Source organism: Anguilla rostrata, chromosome 7 (assembly GCF_018555375.3).
Source record: "Anguilla rostrata isolate EN2019 chromosome 7, ASM1855537v3, whole genome shotgun sequence".
Classification (NCBI taxonomy): domain Eukaryota; kingdom Metazoa; phylum Chordata; class Actinopteri; order Anguilliformes; family Anguillidae; genus Anguilla; species Anguilla rostrata.
The window spans coordinates 55,507,108-55,529,726 of record NC_057939.1 but is presented as its reverse complement, the minus strand read 5'-3'; the positions used below and the strand labels follow the sequence as shown (position 1 = coordinate 55,529,726).

At 43.5% G+C, this 22,619-nt stretch overlaps 2 protein-coding genes across 8 annotated transcripts; one reads left to right on the top strand and one right to left on the bottom strand.

Annotated features, from left to right (window-relative positions):
* Positions 1-75: 75 nt before the first annotated feature.
* Positions 76-11,843, bottom strand: txk (TXK tyrosine kinase). 4 transcript variants are annotated; one of them, XM_064345306.1, is made up of 15 exons: positions 11,410-11,843; positions 8,067-8,106; positions 7,503-7,587; positions 6,179-6,366; positions 5,657-5,716; positions 5,507-5,561; positions 4,907-4,986; positions 4,216-4,343; positions 3,908-3,982; positions 3,246-3,417; positions 2,088-2,304; positions 1,309-1,373; positions 1,035-1,153; positions 527-684; positions 76-425 (listed from the first exon to the last, which is right to left on the bottom strand). In XM_064345306.1, exons 1-15 carry the CDS (start codon positions 11,420-11,422, stop codon positions 357-359), a joined length of 1,524 nt encoding a protein of 507 aa, XP_064201376.1. In that variant the 5' UTR covers positions 11,423-11,843; the 3' UTR covers positions 76-356. The 4 variants fall into 4 exon arrangements, with proteins under 4 accessions (XP_064201376.1, XP_064201378.1, XP_064201377.1 ...); XM_064345308.1 differs by lacking the exons at positions 7,503-7,587; positions 8,067-8,106; positions 11,410-11,843 and adding an exon at positions 7,359-7,398; XM_064345307.1 differs by lacking the exons at positions 7,503-7,587; positions 8,067-8,106; positions 11,410-11,843 and adding an exon at positions 6,783-6,804.
* Positions 11,844-12,298: 455 nt separating this feature from the next.
* tec (tec protein tyrosine kinase) lies at positions 12,299-22,375 on the top strand. 4 transcript variants are annotated; one of them, XM_064345285.1, is made up of 18 exons: positions 12,299-12,437; positions 13,460-13,649; positions 14,368-14,472; positions 14,609-14,690; positions 15,469-15,597; positions 15,950-15,999; positions 16,723-16,919; positions 17,304-17,369; positions 17,587-17,641; positions 18,254-18,333; positions 18,583-18,716; positions 18,929-19,003; positions 19,151-19,322; positions 19,737-19,953; positions 20,287-20,351; positions 20,514-20,632; positions 20,723-20,880; positions 22,003-22,375. In XM_064345285.1, exons 2-18 carry the CDS (start codon positions 13,512-13,514, stop codon positions 22,072-22,074), a joined length of 1,914 nt encoding a protein of 637 aa, XP_064201355.1. In that variant the 5' UTR covers positions 12,299-12,437; positions 13,460-13,511; the 3' UTR covers positions 22,075-22,375. The 4 variants fall into 4 exon arrangements, with proteins under 4 accessions (XP_064201355.1, XP_064201354.1, XP_064201356.1 ...); XM_064345284.1 differs by having other exon boundaries at positions 12,333-12,635; XM_064345286.1 differs by lacking the exon at positions 12,299-12,437 and adding an exon at positions 12,652-12,745.
* Positions 22,376-22,619: the final 244 nt, after the last annotated feature.

The window sequence follows — 22,619 nt, the reverse complement described above, 5'->3', positions numbered from 1 at the left end:
TAAGCTGATTAAAACGTTTTAACTGTGCTTTAATTTCCTTTTTTAAATAAAAATGTAGATGTAATGAAAGGGAAATTACTCAGAAAAATAAATACTTTAATGTGAAACATAATAAAAAGTATATAATGTATTGCTGTCAGTATTCATATACATTCAGTTGAACGAACTGAGAGGGGTGAGCTGAACAGGGACAAACCACAAAGAAACAGAAGAATGGCAGTTAGAGAGAAAAGTGCTGGATCAGCAGAGCGGATCAGACGGAACTGCCTGATCTGGTTTCCATTGTGATGTCACAGCGTCTGACAGCGGCAGTCGGTCATTGGCTGCTCTCTGCTGTTCAATGCCCACATCCACGTCTAGCCCATCTCCGCAATCTGCTTAATGTTCTCCAGCAGCTCGGAGAAACTCGGTCTTCCCTGCGGCCTCTGAAATATTAATAATAATAATCATAATCATAATCATTAGCATTGTATAATTCTGTGACTGGAGCGTGTAAGAGCGAGGGAGAAAGTGGAAGGATGCCCACCTCATGCCAGCACCGGTACATGAGCTGGTACACCTTATGGGAAGCTTTGTAAGGCTGGTACAGCCTGTTGCCCTGTGTGATCTCCTCCACGACCTCCGGGTTTGACTTGTTCTCAAACGGAGTACGTCCTTCCGTAAAGATCTCCCACATCAGGACGCCTGCACATCAAATACCAGGTCAGTAGTACGTCAAATACCACAGTCATTAGCATATTAAAAACCACATCAGTAATACATTAAATACCACAGTCAGTGTCACGTCAAATGCTGCGGCCATTAGCACATTGCACCTGATGGATTGTTTTCCATTCTTTCATCTAAAAGTACTCTAAATAACCGAATATTAAATAACAAATATTTGATAATACATACTACTATCACAAGCAAGCCCCTGAAGACATCCTGCAGTGTATTTATAACTTTAAATTATACCTTTGTTTTCTCTCTGCGATGTGTGCGTAGCGTTCACTGCGTGAGTCTAAGTATCGTGGGGTATCTGGTTTACTCACCAAATGACCACACGTCTGATTTGCTGCTGTATTTGTTGAAGTGCAGGACTTCAGGCGGTGACCATTTGACGGGAAACATGGACCCCGTGGAGCTGGTGTACTGGTTGTCCAGCACGTACCTGGAGCGGTGAACCGAGAGATCACAAGCGACATCATCATCATCATCATCAATTCTGAGGTCTGTTAATAATCTGCAGAAGCCTGGGACATGTTTAATAGAGTTGTATTATTCTTAATACTCAGGATTTGCATTGAAATACAGCACCATACCAACCTAGTCATTCCAAAGTCACACACTTTGACCACATTCTTGTCGCTGACTAAGCAATTTCTGGCAGCCTGTGATGGAGAAAGGCAAAGGTCTGACAACATTCCTATATCATTTAATATGAAGCGTGAGGGAGATATTAATCGCTATATTTCATAGCTTACACAATAGCATTGAGCATTGTTCATGTTCACCCTTATATACTGACATCTAACACAGGAGTTCTCAGACTTTTTCCTGGGACACAACGTCTGCTGACAAAAGCCTGGACTGTCTGAGAACCCCTAACACTCACACACACACACACACACACACACACACACACACACAGTCGCTCTCTCTCACACGCGCGCGTGCGCACACCAGCGCACGCCTCCACACACACACACACACACATAGTCTCTCTCTCTCACACTCACACACACACACACACATAGTCTCTCTCTCTCACACGCACACACACACAGTCTCTCTCTCTCACACACACACACACAAGCACACACACACATGCGCACACACACACGAGCACACACAACACGCAGACACACACACACACACAGACACACACACACACACACTCACACACCACACACACACACACACTCTCACACACACATAGTCTCTCTCTCTCACACGCACACACACACAGTCTCTCTCTCACACACACACACACAAGCACACACACACACGCAGACACACACACACACACTCACACACACACACACACACACACACACACACACACACTCTCACACACACACACACACACACACTCACACACACACCAGGTCTCTGTGTATGAAGCCGCTCTCCTCCAGGTACTGCATCCCCTCGCAGGCATCCTGGCACATGGCCAGCAGCCACTCCCTACTCAGGCTTCCGTTTCTCTGCCGCAGGAAGTTCAGCAGGCAGCCATTTTCCATGAACTCCGTCACGATGCAGATGGGCCTCTGCTTCATGCACACCCCGTACAGCTGCACCAGCTTCGGGTGGCACAGCCGCCTGCGGCAGGAGCACAGGGCACTGAAAGGGCACTGCCAACATGCCCTTTCACGTTCACTCTAATTCACCCACCCCCGCACCCCCCATCGATGTGTTACAAACACAGCTTTTAAGGCTGGAAGCCAGTTTCTCTGGGAGCGGTCAAAATAAAAAGAACAAGCATCATTAAACGAGTTACCAACACTGCTATACCAAGAAAAAAAAAGGCTCTTACAAATCAGAATTTTAACAAACATCCCCTTGGTTTTATTTCCGTTTCAGAAGCCATTCTAAGCATACTCAGAATGTTGTGGGGGCAGATTTGTGAATGATTGTATCGGTACGAAACCTTTACAGCACTGCATTGAAGCCATTTGGATGCGTCTGCTTTGCAAACGTGTCAGACTATACGTACACTATAATTCGTGAGACACAAATGCTTATGAGGTTGGAGGAGGAGAGATGCAGTGGAAAAGCAGAAGGCCACAGCTCAGGAAGTGGTCATCTAGCACACGAGCACAGCGGGGATCTCACACCATCCAATCCACCTTCTTGCTGCTCAGACTGAGTTTTCCTTTCATTTATGAAACCATAGCCTTTTACAATAAACCCATCCGTACCTACACAGGTCTAAACACACAAGGACGCAGATCGTGTTGCTATTTTTACCCAAACGCATTGTTTTTTTTTTTTTCTTTCAGTTCTTTTTTTTCATATGTCTGTCTGTATGGTTGGGTAGAGGGGAAATGGAAAATATGATGGCGATGGAAACCACTCTCTGGCTTGTGTGTGGGCCACTGAGAGGTGACTGGAGGAAATCAGAGAGTGAGACAAAGAGAGAGAGAGAGAGAGCGAGAGTAAGAAGAAAAAAAATGTTCTCAATATCCGGCCCACGTATTTCGCTGTCAGGTCTGGCACGGACGCTGAAAGCGCCGCAGCGCGATTCTGCCACTGAGACTCACGTCATGACTTTGGCCTCCTCAATGAAGTCCTCCTCGGACATGGATCCCTCGTTGATGATCTTGATGGCCACTTTGCACAGCGTCCGCCATTTTCCAAGACGCACCACCCCGAACTGCCCGCTGCCCAGCTCCTTCATGACGGACAGCTCCGAAGGGTTTATCTCCCACTTTTCTGAAAGTGATTATTATTTTATTTATTTATTTATTTTGCAATGCAATGTTATCATCGCTTTTGTTTGTTTTACAGATATGTGGTCTTACAAGAAAGCAACCATGTTTGTCTGCTTTCCCCGCAAAAATCTGAAATCTGCCTTGTTCATTTTCATTTGTTCATGTGTGCATATCTGTATGTAAAATAAAATTTCGTTTAATAGCCCTTTGCACTTCATTCTGAGTATTTGTACTACATTATGTAGTTTTACTACATAACTGTGTAGTTGGCTAAATGTGTGTGAAAAGGGCTTTGTAAGAAAACAAGACACAAGCTTAACTGCGACAGAAGCACAAGCGTACGGTTTTAGAACTGAAGTTTTTGAGCGCACTGTCTCGGTGCAAGCTTGGTGTCTGAGATTATGTGAAGCAGATGAGACTGTTAGCTGCCCTTGTGTTTAATTTGATTAGGGTCTGCAGGAGAGTAATAATTAGCCCGGCGCGCCCGTTACCATAGCTGAATCCTGCAGTTGCCGGGACACATTTCCCCATCGGCCCAACAGCGTACCGTAGCCGCGTCACCAAACCTGCGCAGGGCAGAGGACATTTTCCTACTCATGCACATGCAGACATACCGTGTGTGTCTGTGTGTGTATGTGGTGTGTGTCTGTGTCTGTGCGTGTGTGTGGTGTGTGTGTGTGTCTGTGTGTGTGTGCGTACTTTTATCCATTTTACATGCAGTAGAATGACTTATTTCAAAAAGGAATAATGTGTGAATGTGAGATATCAAATAATGGAATGGCAGAAGGTGTGCTGTTACCTGCTGCGTTGTGATTATGATAATGAATGACCTCGGGTATGGAGCTGAAGACATGCTTCTCTGCCAAGAAGAACATCCCTGAGTCATCGCGTTTGATTTGATAATGTCGTATGACACCATCTTTAGAGCTAAAAGGTAAACAAGTCTGAAATTAGAAACTCAAAACTCCATACATTTATTCAACATTCCCAGTCATTCCCACATGACAAATACACATGTAGTACATTAGTGCAAGCGTTTGCGTTAATGCATTTGACTGGTAAAAACAAAATGTTTCTGCACACAGAATGACGTGCAAAGCTCATTGTGTTGTGACACGCTAAAGCGTCAGTATTTTGGTTAACCAAACTTTATCACACCCTGTTGCGCCCCCCCCCCCCATCCCCCCGAATGTCAGTTGACAGGAAATCTATAACTGGCTGTGGAGAGCTTCTTTTTTAAAAAGTGTGTTTGTCTTTCCCTGTCATCTGTGGGCCCCAGCTGTGTGGCCATTTTCAGATTTGAGTTCAGAGTAAAAGGCCACAGTAAAATCTGAAGCCTGGAATAGCACTGCTGTCTGTGTAATGGCTGTAATATGGGATGCAGGTATACCCAAATGTACAGCATGTCTGTCTGAGAGAGGAGATGTGCAGTTAATACACCCTGACCCCTGACCCCTGAACCCTGACCTCCAGCGGCGTTAGGCTCCTACCCCAAAGCCTTGGTGAATACAGACACCGTGTAGCTGCCCTGCTGGCTGGAGTCTCTCACTATGTACCCACCTTCCTTTGCCTGAGGGAAAAAGAGAAGAGTGTTGCTTTTCTGAAAAAGAGAAGGGTGTTGCTTTTCTGAAGATGTCACCTTTGCCTTACTGATCGCTTTTCTTCATTTAATGGCCACTATCTGCTAAGATCTGCGTGCCATGAACACAGCACACTCTAGTCTATCCATGTGCGCAGAAACAGCCATTTTGGAAATACGCAAACACAAACACACTTCACTAGTTTTGCACTGTGTCTGTGGATGCTTTAAAAAAAAAAAAAAATTTCTTTACTCTGCTATGTCATTTAATACCCTCAGTAGTATCATTTCCAATAGTGAACATGTGAAATGTATGAAGCTGTATCAGTGGTTCCCAACACTGTTCCTGGAAATCTGCCGTCCTGTAGGTTTTCATTTCAACCCTAATTTGGCAAATCTGATTTGATTCATTAGCATCTCAGTGAGATCTCTAGCTGTTGAGTGAGGTGTGCTTTGTTAGGGTTGGAGTGAAAACCTATAGGACGGTAGATCTCCAGGTAAATGAACTCACCTCCTGTCTCAGTAGCTGCTCTGCCTTTGATCTGGTGATGTTCTTGCAGTACCACCTAATCATGTGAAAAGAGGCGCATTGCTTGAGTCTGACTTCACAAAAACATCACTGCACTCTGCGCTGTTTTTGCACCGAAGTGACCGTACTCACTCGTGAACCTCCATTGTATCCTTCTCTGTCACGTAATTGCTGGGGATAAAGCCTTTGTTCCTGGAGGAGAGGATAAAACATTGTGAGTGTAACTTTCCAGGGAGGAAAAAAATGAGCACTTCATCTAAACCCAGCCGTGGGAGCAGGAATCAGCGATGTTGTGCGTCTACGCTCTACGGAACTCCAGCACCAGAGGACCACAGTCTCGGACAATCAGCACCAAGACCTGTAACTACAGCAACAATGTTTTTCCCATAATCTTGGCTCCATTCAGTTTTTTTTTTTTAATTTTAATTGAAGGCAGTGTGGTCAGTGAGAGGACATGTTGAGCGTTTTATTTTTCATTTTCAGGAGCACTCAGCCTGGGAGGCTGGCTGTAGCGCGCACACACTCACCCGTGCCTGTCCTGGGCCCATGCACACACACACGCACACACACACACTCACCCATGCCTGTCCTGGGCCCATGCACACACACACACTCACCCGTGCCTGTCCTGGGCCCGTGCACACACACACTCACCCGTGCCTGTCCTGGGCCCTCCACCACAGATGGTCCTGCTTGTGCAGGATGGTGTACTCCTCCCCCTGCTTCAGCGTCAGGTCTGTCTCCTCCGTGGCTGTGAAGTCGTACATGGCCACCACGTGGACTTTGGCTCCCTCGTCGTTCTCCGGGGGGGGGGAGGGCAGCTTCCTCCGCGATCTTTCCGACTGGCGGCGTAAAAAAAACAAAAAAGGGGTTCTAATTTCCATAGGGTGGGAACAGCATACAGGGTGATCAAACACAATAACAATTCAATTCAATTTTATTTTTATGGCTTTTTACAGAGAACTGCCACAAAAACACTTTACAGAGCAGCAAGGCAAGATACAGAGCAAAACGAGCAAACAGAGCAAACACCAGGCCTTAAAAACCTTCTGGAATCCACTGTCCTAACCGCTGCACAGCTTTTCCACTGAATGCTCTCCTGGGCTTAGTTTTCATGCTTTCAGTCTCCAGATCTGTGTATGTAGCTTACCCTACAGGCATCTCCTGGGTGTTTCTGTGAGCTTACCCTACAGGCATCTCCTGGGTGTCTCTGTGAGCTTACCCTACAGGCATCTCCTGGGTGTCTCTGTGAGCTTACCCTACAGGCGTCTCCTGGGAGTTTCTGTGAGCTTACCCTACAGGCGTCTCCTGGGAGTTTCTGTGAGCTTACCCTACAGGCATCTCCTGAGTGTTTCTGTGAGCTTACCCTACAGGCATCTCCTGGGAGTTTCTGTGAGCTTACCCTACAGGCATCTCCTGGGTGTCTCTGTGAGCTTACCCTACAGGCATCTCCTGGGTGTTTCTGTGAGCTTACCCTACAGGCATCTCCTGAGTGTCTCTGTGAGCTTACCCTACAGGCATCTCCTGGGTGTCTCTGTGAGCTTACCCTACAGGCATCTCCTGAGTGTTTCTGTGAGCTTACCCTACAGGCATCTCCTGGGTGTTTCTGTGAGCTTACCCTACAGGCATCTCCTGGGTGTTTCTGTGAGCTTACCCTACAGGCATCTCCTGGGTGTCTCTGTGAGCTTACCCTACAGGCATCTCCTGGGTGTTTCTGTGAGCTTACCCTACAGGCATCTCCTGGGTGTTCGTGTGAGCTTACCCTACAGGCATCTCCTGGGTGTCTCTGTGAGCTTACCCTACAGGCATCTCCTGGGTGTCTCTGTGAGCTTACCCTACAGGCGCCTCCTGGGTGTTTCTGTGAGCTTACCCTACAGGCATCTCCTGGGTGTCTCTGTGAGCTTACCCTACAGGCATCTCCTGGGTGTCTCTGTGAGCTTACCCTACAGGCATCTCCTGGGTGTCTCTGTGAGCTTACCCTACAGGCGCCTCCTGGGTGTTTCTGTGAGCGGTAACAGGACGTGACCTGTTCCCTCCGACAATCTCTCTCCCTGTTCATTCCTCTGGGACAGGAGAGAAATGAAAATGCTGATTTTAAGTTACTTATTTATTTATTTATTTATTTACAATTAAAATGGAAATTATATTTACATTTTAATTGTAAATAAATAAATACATACATAAATAAATACTTTACATTTCATTACCCAAGTGAATACACTTACAAGTCCAAATAAGTATTCTGCATTCTCAAATTTACGACCCCTTTCAGGAGGTAATTAAGGAGTAATAGCATAATAGACCATTAATATATTTATTCAGTCAGACCATCAACATAATTTTTACTCTTTCAGGCATGCAGTTTTTCACTGTTGGACACATTCATATGTTATGGAATATGCTTTCTGTAACCCTACTGACTGGTGTCCTGTGATCCTGCTCTGGGTGCTGACACTGGCCCTGGGGCCCCGGCTGATGGAGCTGAATGGCTTTTTAATTAGAGACCCCCAGCGTTTCCCACTCCGAGTAAAACGGCCCTTACCTGGCACAGCAGCAGCAGAAGATGGACTGGAGGGAGAGGTCTGGAATGAGACGAGACAGACGGACGGACGGACAGACGGAAAACAGATGAGCCGGGCTTTGTGAAAAGGTCCTTTGGAGGTAAGTTCTCCGTAACCCTCCCAGTTTACACTGCGTCGGTTTCTCACAGCAATTTATTCAATATACGTGCACTGCGCCATCCCACAGCAGAATCTACGCTTTGCCTCTTAGTGCAGTGCAGCCCATTTTCTCTTTCTGCCGAAGACCATGTATCACTTCTTGCTTGTTTACAGGTGGTGTAAATATGCCTTTATGATTTTTTTTTTTACATACAATTTTACAAAGAGAGGAAGCTTTAGACTGTGCAATTATCAAAGCATTAAGTTTAAACACATTTTATCATCGAGCAAGATACAATATCTACGCCTGCCCTTATTTTGTTTTTTTTGTTTGTTATTGCAGCACATAGCAGTGCTCGCATCCAACACGGTGTCAGTATTGTTTCTCAGAGACAATATTCCAATTAGTAGGAATTAATCCAAAGAGCTCAGCAATGTAGTCATGGTCCAAATGTGACCGTGTCTGCGCGCTTGCGTAACCCACTGCTTCTTTTCACACTTTGTCTCGGGGTAAAGACCACCGTGCACTTCTGTCTGTGCTCGGAAAGTCACAAAAAAAATTTTTCTTGCAGCACGCAAGCCAGAGACAGTGTCGACATTTCTTGTTACAGATCAAATGAGAATAAGCAGCAGACATCCAGAATGTTCTCACACTTGGACTGGTGCTGTGCAGCCGAGCAGGAGTCAGTAGACACTGTTCACACGGTACAGCATCGTTAAAGTTTCACTCCTGAACCAGCCAACCTGGACCGTTCACACGTGGCAGCTGCCTTGTCTGTGGCACATTCTCTGTGTCGGGGTCCTCAGAATCTTAACTAGTTATTAAATTATACGATTTTCCCTTAAAACAACCGCAGTCACAGAATTTTACTTTCTCATAAAAAATTTAAAAAAAAAAAAAAAAAACCCTTTTTCCTGTCACTTGTTACATGTTGCCCCATCCCTGCACTTCTTGGTAATTTGTATTTGTCCTAATACTGTAGCTTATTCTTCTGCCTAGTTGGCTTTGCACATGTTAGACCAGGATAGTGTTCGTTGTTCTCGGCTAGAAATAGCTGTACAAAATAAGTAATTGTACCTTACTGAACCCGTTTTCAGCAGTTGTCTACGATCATGAAAATGCACTTTTGTACGTCGCTTTGGATAAAAGCGTCTGCCAAATGAATGTAATGTCATAATTATTCCAAGTTCCCCCGGCTTTCAGCACCCATACTCACAGCTGCATTGTATAATATTTTCCAATCATATATCTGATATTACATATCTGGTATTATATATCTGATATTATCTATATCTATTTCTCGGATATACTTCAGGTATACTTCAGCAGATTTTTAACTGTTCAATAAGGACTTCTTTGAAACTATTCTAACCATTAAATCTGTTCCTGAATCATAAATTACTTCCAGCTGACACAGACCATCACAGTCATCACGGCTGGGATATTAATTTAATTTATGATTTGAACTCTATCATCTCGGTTTCCTCACACAGCAGAGCTCTGTTATTGCTGACAAAGATTCAACATTTCCCTATTTTAAATTACGTCTTCTACTTTGTCAGTGTCTAATTACCAATAAAATGTCATATCAGTTTTTGAGGACTGTTCTTCAGCAACATGAGAATAACACATTTTTCATACCCTGCTCTGGCGCAGTGTAAATTATACACCGCCGTGCCCAGACTCCTGCAGCTGGCACGGACCTCTCCACCCGTGCCAGCAGACCACTCAAGCTCATTCAGGACTAATGTCGCGTCTCGGTTCTCCTCGCCGACCTCAGACGGTCGCCTAAATCAAACTGGGGAGATTAGAGCTAATCTAGCAGCCGAGGGCACAGATCCATCCCCCTGTAACTTCAAACAGTCTTCACTTCACACCCCTGCGCTACGTACGGTAGCACGATGGGTCGCTCATGCCGTATTTAATGGTAATTGTTGGTGCTATTTGAATTTAAAAAAACTGTTGCATTTATTTTCGCCTTCAATACTTAATAACTGTGTGTTCTGGGTCTACATTACTGCAAGTGCAGCTTTAATGGCGTCTGGCCTTGTGAGGCCAAACAAGCCAAATAAATAAACAAATAAGTACATTTGGTTTACTGGAGCAATAAAGGTTAAGCACCTGGCTCAAGGGCACAGGCCCTCTCCTGAGAATGGAGCCAATGAACACAAACTCCATTACCCTAAACATTACACTGCCATTATACTGTCCTGCTCTGCTTTTTTAACAGTACCTTACTGTTTTTATAAGAACAGGGAGAGAGCATGCAAAATGTAATTCATGAAATCTTTTCAAAATTAAAAAAAAATGATTAAAAAATCAATCCTCCACTTTGTAATTATTTAAAATGGCACGCTAGTGGTTCTCAAAGACTGCAGCAAGCCAACGCAGACCCACCAGCCCCCCCTCCGACATTGACGCACGGCCCCCTGCAGAGGTGTATGCAATGTAATTTTTCTTTTGAGATATCACCTTGACATACAGAACAGGAAGTGCACGTTTCCGGTTAGAACCTCGCCAGGAGTCGAGAGGACAACAGACGAATCCACATGGTGGCCAATGCGATTTAAATAGCGTAAGATAGTCGGCCACCATGGCTGCTGGCCAACAGATAACGTGCATTTAGACAACGCAGCATGTGATCAGCAGAGACCGATCAGTAGGCTGCCTATGACTATGAGTCTGACAGTTGATGGTGAAATTCAATTTGATGCTAAAATAAGGAAGTTCCTTCATTATTTCCATTACTCCATCTGCACTTATACAACCGTATCATACATCATTGCGTCCACAGTGATTCTAATGATACTAAAACACAGGCTTTTTTGTTATTTCTTGTCTCTGTCGTTTGCAGTGGAGCATTTCCATAACCTCCCGTGACCCGACAGAAAAAAAGGTTTAAGCATTTTCTTTTCTTTTTTTTGACATAATGCAAATATTACAAAAACCGGTGAAAATATTTTCAAAATATTATTATTTTTTTAATGTCGTCTATACATAACAACAGGTATCAGAATAGAATGTATCTATGATTCTTGAAATTAAGACCAGAGATCCATGTTCCCTACAGTGGACGAAAGTGAATTTCCGAGTAGCATTAGGATAGAATGTATCACCTTCCACAGACAGATTCCAGCATTATCTTTATAATCTGGGTTACTGTACTTCATACTGTAACGGCATCAGTTCAACAGCAATCTTCTATATTTAAACAGCTCACTTACTTGAAAGAATCATGGTCACTACAGCGTAACCTCTGCGCGTCGTTCAAGATTTCCACGCGAACCTCTTGTTTTTAAACGGGTTCATTTTTGATTGTGAGTGAATTTGTGGTCATGACTTGACTCTGCTTTTGGCAGCAAAAAAGGAGATGACGCAAGGCAAGAGCGCAAGCCACAATATTTCACGCTCTTTTGAACGAGTGGGGTACAGGAAGTGCGGTACTGAGTTCAGTTTGAAGCGTGGGGTGGTGTCCTGTTCAGCGTCGGAAAAGTCTCGATGTTGAAATTATTTAGAATGATGTTGTTGTAGTCTGGTTGTCCTTTTCCGAAAGTGTCCAGTACGTAGGCCTACACATGTAGCCTACACACCCACATATATTATTTTATTCGGCTAAAAGCACATTAAAACGCTATGTTGAGTTATATGTTGTTGTTTTTCCATTTAAAACAACAAGATTAATTTCTTCTAACACCCAGTCTGTATAAGTGGGGTAAAACTCGGAGAACTACAGAAACTGCACGGCAGACAAAAAAAATAATAAATTGTCACAAGTCTGCTGCAAGTTGGTCCTGTCGGTACCAGAAACCCAACCAGAACTGAACGTTTGGCCACATCTCATAAATATTCAGGAAATCAAACCAAATAACTTCCAATAGAATACAGTTTATTATCATAATTACAATTATTATTATTATTGTTGTAACCACCGAAGGAATGGTAGTGTATGATGCATGGATGCATGGCGATGTGATGGTAAATGTTGGGTCATGGCCGAGCCAAATGATTTTGTCAGGTGGCAAACGACATTCAGAAAAGATCAGCGTAACAACTGACGTGCAGCCGCAGGCCACCGCAATATTAATACAATGCACTGGCCGCTCCTCTTTCGCCTGGAGGCAATTTAATAGTCAAATTGGCTACGACCGATATCACACCCTCCTCCACTACTTCCTCGCGCACACGAAACTGCTTTCAGAAGCTTCCTGCTACTGTTTCCTCATCTCGGGACATAGTTTCAGACAGTTACTAGGTGACAAATTTTAAAGTCTATTACCCAAACGTTTTAAAGTTTAAATCAAAGGATCTACATTTTACACGCTAACAATGAACATTTTTAATCATATACGTTAATCATCACCCAAGCGGTAAAACATTAACTGGGCGAAGGTCACAGGCTTTGCTCACTGTAGTTCGAACCTGGAATCTAAAAAGGCTATTGACATAGGAGGTAAGGTAAATTTAAGTGTACTACTTTGCACAACTGGTTCATGAAAACATTGCCTATATGTTGGATTGGTGGGGTACCTTAGCCGCAACCACAGAAACACGTTCTTAGTGGTGCGTGAATTCCTTGTAGTGCTGTGTTTGTCAGGAAATTTTTAAAACGTATGTGTGCATAACTGTAATTATTTAATGTTTTTTAAGCCGATACTATGTTCAACTTCCTCTCCAGATGGGGTTTTATGTTTTATAATTTCCTTAATCTGGAAATGTGGTCGAACTGTCTAGAGAGGTAGGCTAGCCTAGGCGAAAATGGAAGTCTTCACGCTGCCTGCTCTACTTGTTGATAGCGTGATATCGTCTCTGTTTACGGTAGGATGGCAGCTGCAGGTGTAACTAGCCAACGTCAAGCTATGGTGGGTGATCACGGGCCAAACAGCATTTCTCCTGAAAAAAATAACGTTTGAAAAAGTGGCCTGGCAAGCGTCATAATACATAAAATATATAATTTAAAAAATATATAAAAATTAATATTACTCTTTCATTATAGTAGTTACTCTTGTTGTTTTATTCTGTCGTTTTATTATGTCAATTAATGATTCAGTTTGATTTAAATATCAAGTATCGATAGTGTAGTAGCATCTACAGTAATAGTACAAATACAATAATTATTGGCTAATAATAATAATAGTTAGAATTAATTTCCCTCATATTTATCAAAATTCAAAAACACAGTAAAATCCTTTATGGTTTTTACTTGGCGTGGTGTAGGTCTAGTTGGAGGAGAGAGAAAAAAACAGATTACAGTGAACCAATTTCCCTTCTTTTTAGCTCCACCGATTGCATTTCCAATGGCAAGAACCACGATGAGCTGGAAGCTGTCATGAATTCAGAACCGATCTTAGAGGAAGTTCTGATAAAACGGTCTCAGCAGAAGAAGAGGACTTCGCCGCTGAACTACAAAGAGAGGTTATTTGTCTTAACAAAGACGAAACTAACATATTATGAAGGTTCACCTGAGGTGCGTTTGACGTTTTTGATATAAAGGCTGTTTTGTCATATTCTAATAATTTAAATGAATACTGTTTTGTCAGGGTCGTATGTTCTAATAGGCCGTCGTTATTTCTGTAGTGGAACGAGCACATGTGAGCTATATAATACACCAGTTGATAGAAACCATGTTAAAACTCAGCATCCAAAATGCAAGTGATTTATTATCATGGTACAAATATGATGTTTCATTTTGCATTGCTTGATCATCTCTTGAAGTTAAAGCCCCTAAAATGTTCTCTCAGTTAGCAAATGAATATTCAACTGTTAGTATTTATTTTTTGACAAATTAAACTTGCTGTGAAGTACAGATAAAAAGAACACTGTTGTAAATGATAAACAGAAACGATATTATTTATGCTGTACAATTCCATCAGGCCAATCGCATGCTTAAGATAACCAAAATGTAAATGGGTTTTTAGCTCAAAAATGGTTTGAATTTGTTCCAACTCGTATTAGGTCAGCTTCTGTTTTCGTACTCCCCCACCTCCCCTCAGCTCTAGGCTTGCGAAATAACCGCATGGCTCTGCATGTGATTTCCCAGGAGTGTGGCTTTAAATATATGGTTTATATATATATATATATATATATATGTGTGTGTGTGTGTGTGTGTGTGTGTGTGTGTATGTGTATGACGTCTGGCTTGGATAAAGATAGTTAATATTGTGTCCCCACCTTTTCTTTCACAGAAGAAGACAAAAAAGGGCTCAGTTGATTTACAGAAGGTCAAATGTGTGGAGATAGTAAAAAATGGAGGCACGCTTATCCCCTGCCAAAATAAGTATCCATTTCAGGTACAGTGCGGGACTTCTATTCATTTTTATTCACAATACTTGAGTCAAAATACAGACACAGTGTATGAACACTGGCCTTCAGTTGCTGTACATTCGGTATCTGGATTTTGAAGAAAGCGATTTTTCCTTTTTTCAGGTCGTGTATGATTCCAGCACCTTGTACATTTTTGCCCCAACCAATGAGCGAAGAAGTGTTTGGGTACAGTATATGAAGGAGGGTAAGTGACTGCAAGTAATAAAACTAAACAATTTAGGATGTTGTTTTATGACGAAAATAAATCTTACTTATGAATGTTTTTTTATCCTCCTGAGATGCAACAGAAGAAAACGTTTAATTATTTCAATATTTTGACAAAATACAGATGTCTTGGATGACAAACCATGTTGCAGTGAAATAAATTTTCCAGAATGTTATTTATTTATTTTTTTATTGAGTGTCCCTTGTAGTGTTAGTTTCAGCAGAGTATGACATGGTTCTTGAGATAAAGACCAATGCCTTATGGGGGACTGAAATGAGTTTTAGGAGGATTGTTTTGTTTAAATATTTTGCAGTTTGGAACAGGCCACAATTTCTAAGAGATTGATAGAACCCTGTAGATGCAAATATTGCCGGGCAGATTTCAAAATTCTGGATAAATTCCACAACTTCTACTTCTATCAACAAAGTCTGTAAACCAAATGTTGAATGTTTTCCCTTGCAGTTAGCAAAACGTTTGTACCTGGTACATGAGGTGGGCTTAGGTCTATCCAGGTAATGGATTCATTCATACAGTTAAGGGCTGAAGCAGGGTGAATATCTAACCAGCAAAAACAGCCGACTCAGCTGCAGAAGAACTGGTTCTCTTGGATCGTGGCATTTCATTTGTGAACTTTTATTTATCCAAAAGTTATGGGAGACATTGGAAAGCCTTCAGGCCTCCAGTGAAGTCAAGCTTGTAAAAGATTGCATTCTTGCCGTAAACTGAGCATAATTGTTTCGTTATTTTTCCATTGCAGAGATTAAGCAGAATACCTCAGTCGTGGCCAAATTCCACCCTCAGTTCTGGCAGGAAGGGGTGTGGCTCTGCTGCAGACAGGTGGAGAAGCTGGCCCTGGGCTGTGAGGAGTACAACCTGTTCGGAGACAGTAAGGCCGAAGGAGATGGCCCGCCGGAGCGGTGCCCTCAGTGTGCCCTCATTATACTAATCCAATCTTACTTGTGTAAAATAAGTACTTTTATTATTACTTGTATTATTTTAGTAGGTTTGCTGGTGAAAGATTGAGGATTATGCAGAACCTTAGTCAAAGTATGAACTGTTATTTTTGAGCAAATGGCCCGGTGCAGTGGGGGAGTGGCCCTGTTTCTGTTCTCATGTCAAAACCAGTGGAAATGTGGTAATAGCTCATTTTGAAATTCAGTGACACCAATCGTTGCCTTAGCAACTTACTGACTGCTGAGATTGCAGTCGTTAAAGGAAATGTTGCTTCCTTCTTTCAGTTTCACGAAAACCTCTTCCTCCAATTCCTGGAAATGAAAAGACTGGAAAGGTATTTTGATGATGCTTTCTTGCGCTTTCCTTGAGACAGTTTCATTCACCGTGCCAGTTTATTCAGTCTGAATACACACAGTGATCTGAGATTTGCAGAAGGTTTAGTTCTGATGTTTTCTTGGTGGTAACAGTGTAGGATACTGGTTAGGGAACTTGCCTTGTAATCTACAGGTTTAATTCCCGGTTAGGACACTGCTGATCTACCCTTGAGCGAGGTACTTAAGATGAATTGCTTTACTACATCCAGCTGTTTACCTGATACTGTGTAAAAATGCAAATAAACTCTGTATCAGCGCATCTCAAAAATGCCTTTAATGTTGTGGTTGCTTGGAGCTAGCTGGCTTTTACTCTGTTGAAAACCCAACAATCTAAATTTATTAATCCCAACAATCTTAATATATCAATCCCAACAATCTTAATGTATCAGTCCCAACAATTTTAATCTATCAATCCCAACAATCTTAATTTATCAGTCCCAAAAATCTTAATATATCAATCCCAACAATCTTAATGTATCAGTCTCAACAATTTTAATCTATCAATCCCAACAATCTTAATTTATCAATCCCAACAATTTTAATCTATCAATCCCAACTATCTTAATCTATCAATCCCAACAGTCAGTCTTAATTGACGGAGTGCCACCTTCATGTCGGGACAAACCTGTTCTCAGCGCTGCTCCTGTTTGAGGTGCTGCTAATCTGGGACCTCCTCCCCACAGGGCCGGCGACCGCCCCCACCCCCGCCTCCACAGGAGAAAGAGGAGGAGGAGAACCAGGAGGAGGACGCGAAGGTGTTCGTCGCCCTGTACGACTTCGATGGCATGGAGGCCCAGGACCTGACCCTGGTGAAGGGGGAGGAGTATGTGATCGTGGAGAAGAGTGACGTGAACTGGTACAAAGCACGGAATAAATACGGGTACGTGACACCAGTGCCCTCCCCTCTGTGCTCCGGGAGTGCTTGTAGACTGGCGGGTTAGGATACGATGATTCTATATATATATGTGTGTATATATATGTATATATATATATATGAAAGATTTGACAGGGCTTGTCTAATGCCCTCTAGTGGTGAGGCAGTGCTATAGCCGTTTCCTGCTGAGGGACACACTCAGCTAATGAGGAAGCTTCCTTCAGTTGTAACTAAAAATTAGTCATCTATTTTAGCATTTCAAGCTAATTCCACTCAGGAAATTCAACAGAAGGGGCACGTGCTTTAGTGTCCTTAAACTCAATGTATGTGCATGTATGTTTATTGAGAACCTTAGTCTTGATGTCTAACCCTCTGCTGCTGCTTATTTAGAGAAGAAGGATATGTCCCCAGCAATTATGTGGCCGAGAAGGGATTGGGTCACATTGACCAGTATGTGTAAGTGTCTCGCATATTGAGTCTTATTTTCTTTATTATTGTAAGTTTTCAAATTTTAAATTTTTAAAATTACATTTAATATTCATAAAACTGCAGTATTATGCATAATATACCTTCCTGCACTTCGTGCTAGTATGTTTCATATCACGATGAATCCTGACATTGCTTGTGTTAAATTAACCTTGTGTCTGTTGCTTTATTCTTTTTTACCTTTTAGCTGGTACTGCAAAAATGTGAACAGAAACCAAGCAGAGCAGCTACTTAGAAAAGAGGTGTGTGAAAGTTTGCAATTGTGTATGTAATGCCAATCCACTGAAGAAATAACACATTAGCAGAAATCTGTCCTCCAGAGAGTCTGTGGGGCTTTACTCTTTTTCTACCTCGATTGCTCCAAAATATCATCAGGTGGGCATAGTCTATTCACGTTTAAAGTTCCATTGCATGGCTCAGCTGTCCAATCAGCAGCATTGAAAATACAGGCCTCAGTAAGCCTTTAGCCTTTGGCTAGCAGACATTTTAGGTAACAATAACATCTGTGAACAACATTCCACAGTGCTGTGTGTTCTCTCCGGGCTTTAAAAGCTATAAAACAGGATTTTCTTGTCTCTCTTGGTTAAGTGGTATTACTGAAAGGAGACACATTCATTGATGAGGTTTTGCAAGTGTTTCCCAGCGATGTGCCTAAATAGCCGCTCGCATTGGACGAGTGTCGCATGCTATGTGCCTGTGAAAATAGATGCCCCACATTCTCCTGTGTTGCGTTTCAGCTTCAAATTTTGAAATCAGGCTGGGCTATAACTCAGTTGACGTTACTGCTAAACTGTATTGCTTTTGGAAAGCGTGCAGGCCCCAGTACAGGTGTGTAACTGCCCCTCTCTCCTCAGGATAAAGAGGGAGGGTTCGTGGTGAGGGACTCGAGCAGCCCCGGGGCTTTTACCGTCTCTCTGTACACCAAGTCCGCAGGGTGAGCACGGACGCCCGTCCCGCACTCCCATCCTTACTGGCGCTGCTTGTGCGTCGAGCTCCCTGAGCCTGCCTGGCGATATATACCGGCTCTGACTGATATACACACACGCTACTTGCTGCAGAAATGTGGGTTGTTAAATGGGTGGGCTGTTCGACTGGCGAGCCAAGAACTCAGAAACACGCAGCCGCCGAAAGGTCGAGACTGTCCCCGGGCGCGCAAAGTTGTCTGATTCCCATGTTCCCCCAGAGAAGGCGTGCCCTCCATCAGACATTACCGCATCAAAGAGACGCAGGCGACGCCCAAACAGTACTACCTGGCGGAGAAGCACCACTTCAGCAGTATCCCGGAGCTGATTGAGTACCACCAGCACAACGCAGCAGGTGTGCGCGGACGCCGAAGCGCTCTCATCCGGGGCACAAACGCGGCTCTGTCCGCGCACAGCGCTAACTATGAGCAACAGTGTGCTTCTAGCTGCCTATGATTTGCACGCACAGCCGCTGATCGGTCGTCAGTGTGTGTAAATGCTGTGGTGAATGTGTGTTAACATGCAGGCTTTTGTGGTGTTTTGACGGCTGTGTTTTTTGGCGTGCAGGTCTTGTGGCCAGGTTGCGTTATCCGGTGGGAAAGAGTGGCATGGCAGCCCCTCCTACTGCAGGATTCAGCTACGGTGAGCAGCCGGCCCGGTCCGGATTCCACACCAGGACCGCGGGGCCTGTCCACGCACTAGAACCGAGCCGTAAACAGGACGAGCACCCCCGATTTTCTGTGCGGGTCTGGTGAGGCTGTGCTCTTTTTTTTTTGGCTGTCTCTCCAGAAAAGTGGGAGATCAACCCGTCGGAACTGACCTTCATGAAGGAGCTGGGCAGCGGGCAGTACGGGGTGGTGCGTCTGGGCAAGTGGCGGGCGCAGCACAAGGTGGCCATCAAGGCCATCCGTGAGGGCGCCATGTCCGAGGAGGACTTCATAGAGGAGGCCAAAGTCATGATGTGAGTCTCCGATGCAGTACTCCCTCTGGACTTATGATAGGCGGCTGCTGCTGCCCTTCCCTGGTTCAATGTCCGTCATGAAAAAGACTAATTCTGTCACCGTGTGTCTATGGCCAGGGACTTTCTTGTTCTCCATCTCTCCTTGGTACTGACATCATGTGACGCAAGGTTTGGCATAGATGACCATGTTTCCCACTCAAGAGCCCTCCATTGTTGCACTTCAGTATTACTTGATATCCTCAAACCGTTTGTACGTTGTTTGGCCCCCTCTGAATCACTGATGTTTTATTTCATGTCCCGAAGTCATTGAGAACGTATTTGACATCCACAAATGAATGCAATCTTAATTGAGGTTCACAAATGCTGAAGAGAATCTCCGTGCTTTTTTTTTCTTTTTAAAATCTCTACCGCCAGGAGGCTGTCCCACCCGAAGCTGGTGCAGCTGTACGGGGTGTGCAGCCAGAAGAGGCCCATCTACATCGTGACCGAGTTCATGGAGCTGGGCTGTCTGCTCAACTACATCCGGCAGAGACGGGGCAGCTTCGGCACCGAGACCCTGCTGGGCATCACCCAGGACGTCAGTGAGGGCATGCAGTACCTCGAGAGCAACAGGTTCATCCACAGGGACCTGGTACTCACCCTTTATACTCACCCTGTTATACCCCAGCTGCTGCGTCGTCCTCCAGTGGATATTATCAGGCTAAACTGTTAGCGGCTGTGCCCTGCGATAGGTTGGCGCCCTGTCCAGGGTGTCTTCCTGCCTCTCGCCCAGTGCATCCTGGGATAGGCTCCAGCACCCTGACCAGGATTAGGCGAGTGTAGATGATAGGTGGATGTTGGAGAATGAGAATGGATTCCACATTGAACATTAAGACCTATTGTATCATACCTATTATGTCGTTGTATAGGCTGTATTTTGAAATGCATATTGAATGAACATTGATTTTTTTATATCTCCCAACAGGCTGCAAGGAACTGCTTAGTGAACGATTCTCTGGTGGTGAAGGTGTCAGATTTTGGAATGGCTAGGTACTGTGAAAAATGTTCTGACATGAGCAGTGAAACTATTTATAACTCAAAATGTGTCACTCAGTTAATTGTGTCATTCAGCTGACACAGAGAGTTTATTTGTTTGTGTATGATCTTTCGGAAATTAAGTGAAGTGAAATGTGGGATTATTTTGTCCTGCAGGTATGTCCTGGATGATCAGTACACCAGCTCCGCTGGGATCAAATTCCCCGTGAAGTGGTCTCCGCCTGAAGTCTACAATTATTGTAAATACAGCAGCAAGTCAGACGTGTGGTCATTCGGTAAGGACCGACATTGTGGTTTTTGGCACAGAATGCTTGTGTGCCAGGTCTTTGTAAGTGAACGTGTTGAGATCCTCCTGTCCTCCTCAGGTGTGTTGATGTGGGAGGTGTTCACAGAAGGCAGAATGCCCTTTGAAAAAAACGCAAACCATGAAGTGGTGATGATGGTCTCCCAAGGCCATCGGCTGTACAGACCGAAGAAGGCCACAGCCAACATCTACGAAATCATGCAGCTGTGCTGGTTTGAGGTATGTGTGTGCTGCAGGTTTGCCGACTCTGTGCCTGATCCATCATGCTCACAGGCGGCCTGCCTGTACTAGGTCATCACTGTGAAATCCATGTGCACTCAACATTACTTTTAAAGGCTATCCACACTTCCTCGCTGTCACGATTTATAGACGAGATAAAAATTATATTTCTTAATTCGTAAAACAAATAGAATATTGAATGAATTGTAATCGTATCCCTTAATATCACCTTTAAACCCCATGTCTGAAGTAGGTGAGGAATACTAATGGTGTGGATTATGTCATCATCAGTGGTTGCTTGTTAGTGTATATCGGCCCTTTGTTGTTTGTGGGTTATTAATGCGGTTATTTTAGCTGCGGTATGAGGAGGGTTTGTGCAGGCTGGTGCCTCAATGCGCTCACAACCCTGAGGCAACAGTGGAACAGGAAGTGTTAATGGGTGTCAGTGCGATGCATGAGCTGGCCTGCTCTGTGCTGAGGTCACTGGGTGTAGTGCCCAATGCTTCTACACTGTAACACAATACTCTCCAAGGCTGTGTGCCCCTGCAGCCAGCTACTCCAATCACACGGAGTCAGCTAACAATGCGAGCCATAACCTATAATATTAACAATGATGATTTATTACAAAAAAGCAACATGTCAGCCTACATGTCAGTTACTGATTCTGCCATTAGCCTATAAACAAACAGATCAGATGCACACAATCCAACAGGTTTTTAAAACAGGAAGTGGACGTCTAAAAGCAGGATGTTTAAATTTTGTGACTTTTTAATAGATCTGCACTTTATATTACTTGGTGTAAAAACAGTGTTTTCATATCTCATTTTTGTTTCAGTGATGCATTTAACTTTTTATCTTGTTTATTGTTATTGTAGAATTAATTAATTAATTAATTAATTAATTTATTTATTTATTTATTTTGACTGCAAAGAGTCTGTTGTTACAATTATCCCATGTTGTTTAGCACTGTGATCTAGTCTTTGACTGCTCAGTTCAAGAAATCTCCCATGTATGGATTGTAAGCGAAAATAGTTTTAATATCTTTTAAAAGAAAATGATAAAATTAAGTCCTCGCTCTCTGAATGTAACCACTTCCCCTCTCCTGTACCTTCCTTTTCATAGAAACCTGAAGACCGGCCAACATTTGCCCAGATTACTGTGCTGATCAGAGAGTTGCTGGAGGAATGGAGCTGAATCTCACATGCAAAAAGAGACATGGACTATAATATAAACATGACCTGGATCTTAGTTTTCTGCCCAGGTGCCTGCTCATTTGAATACCTCTTCCACATACGATTTGTTCTACGGCTTGCCAGAGACGCACCATGTTAAGCCACACATTTCAAATCTGTCTGTGTTGAACTATATCAATTAGAAAGTACATCTGCATGCTGCAGAAACATTCAGCCACGCATTTAACATTTCAGAAGGTTGTTTCATGCTACATTTGGAATATTTTTATAGAAGAATCCTGACATTTTGATTGTAAAGATGACTTATGTTGTAATTGATGTTAATCAAATGGTTTATACATACATATGCACATAAACAAATACATGGACATACACGCACGCATGCACACACACGTGTGCACATACACACGCACATGCAAATATGCACACACACACTTACACGCATACACACATGCCAACACGCAGACACACGGCACACACACTCACCGGTATACACACACGGAAACACATGCATGTGCACACAGATTTTTGGATTTCATACGCATA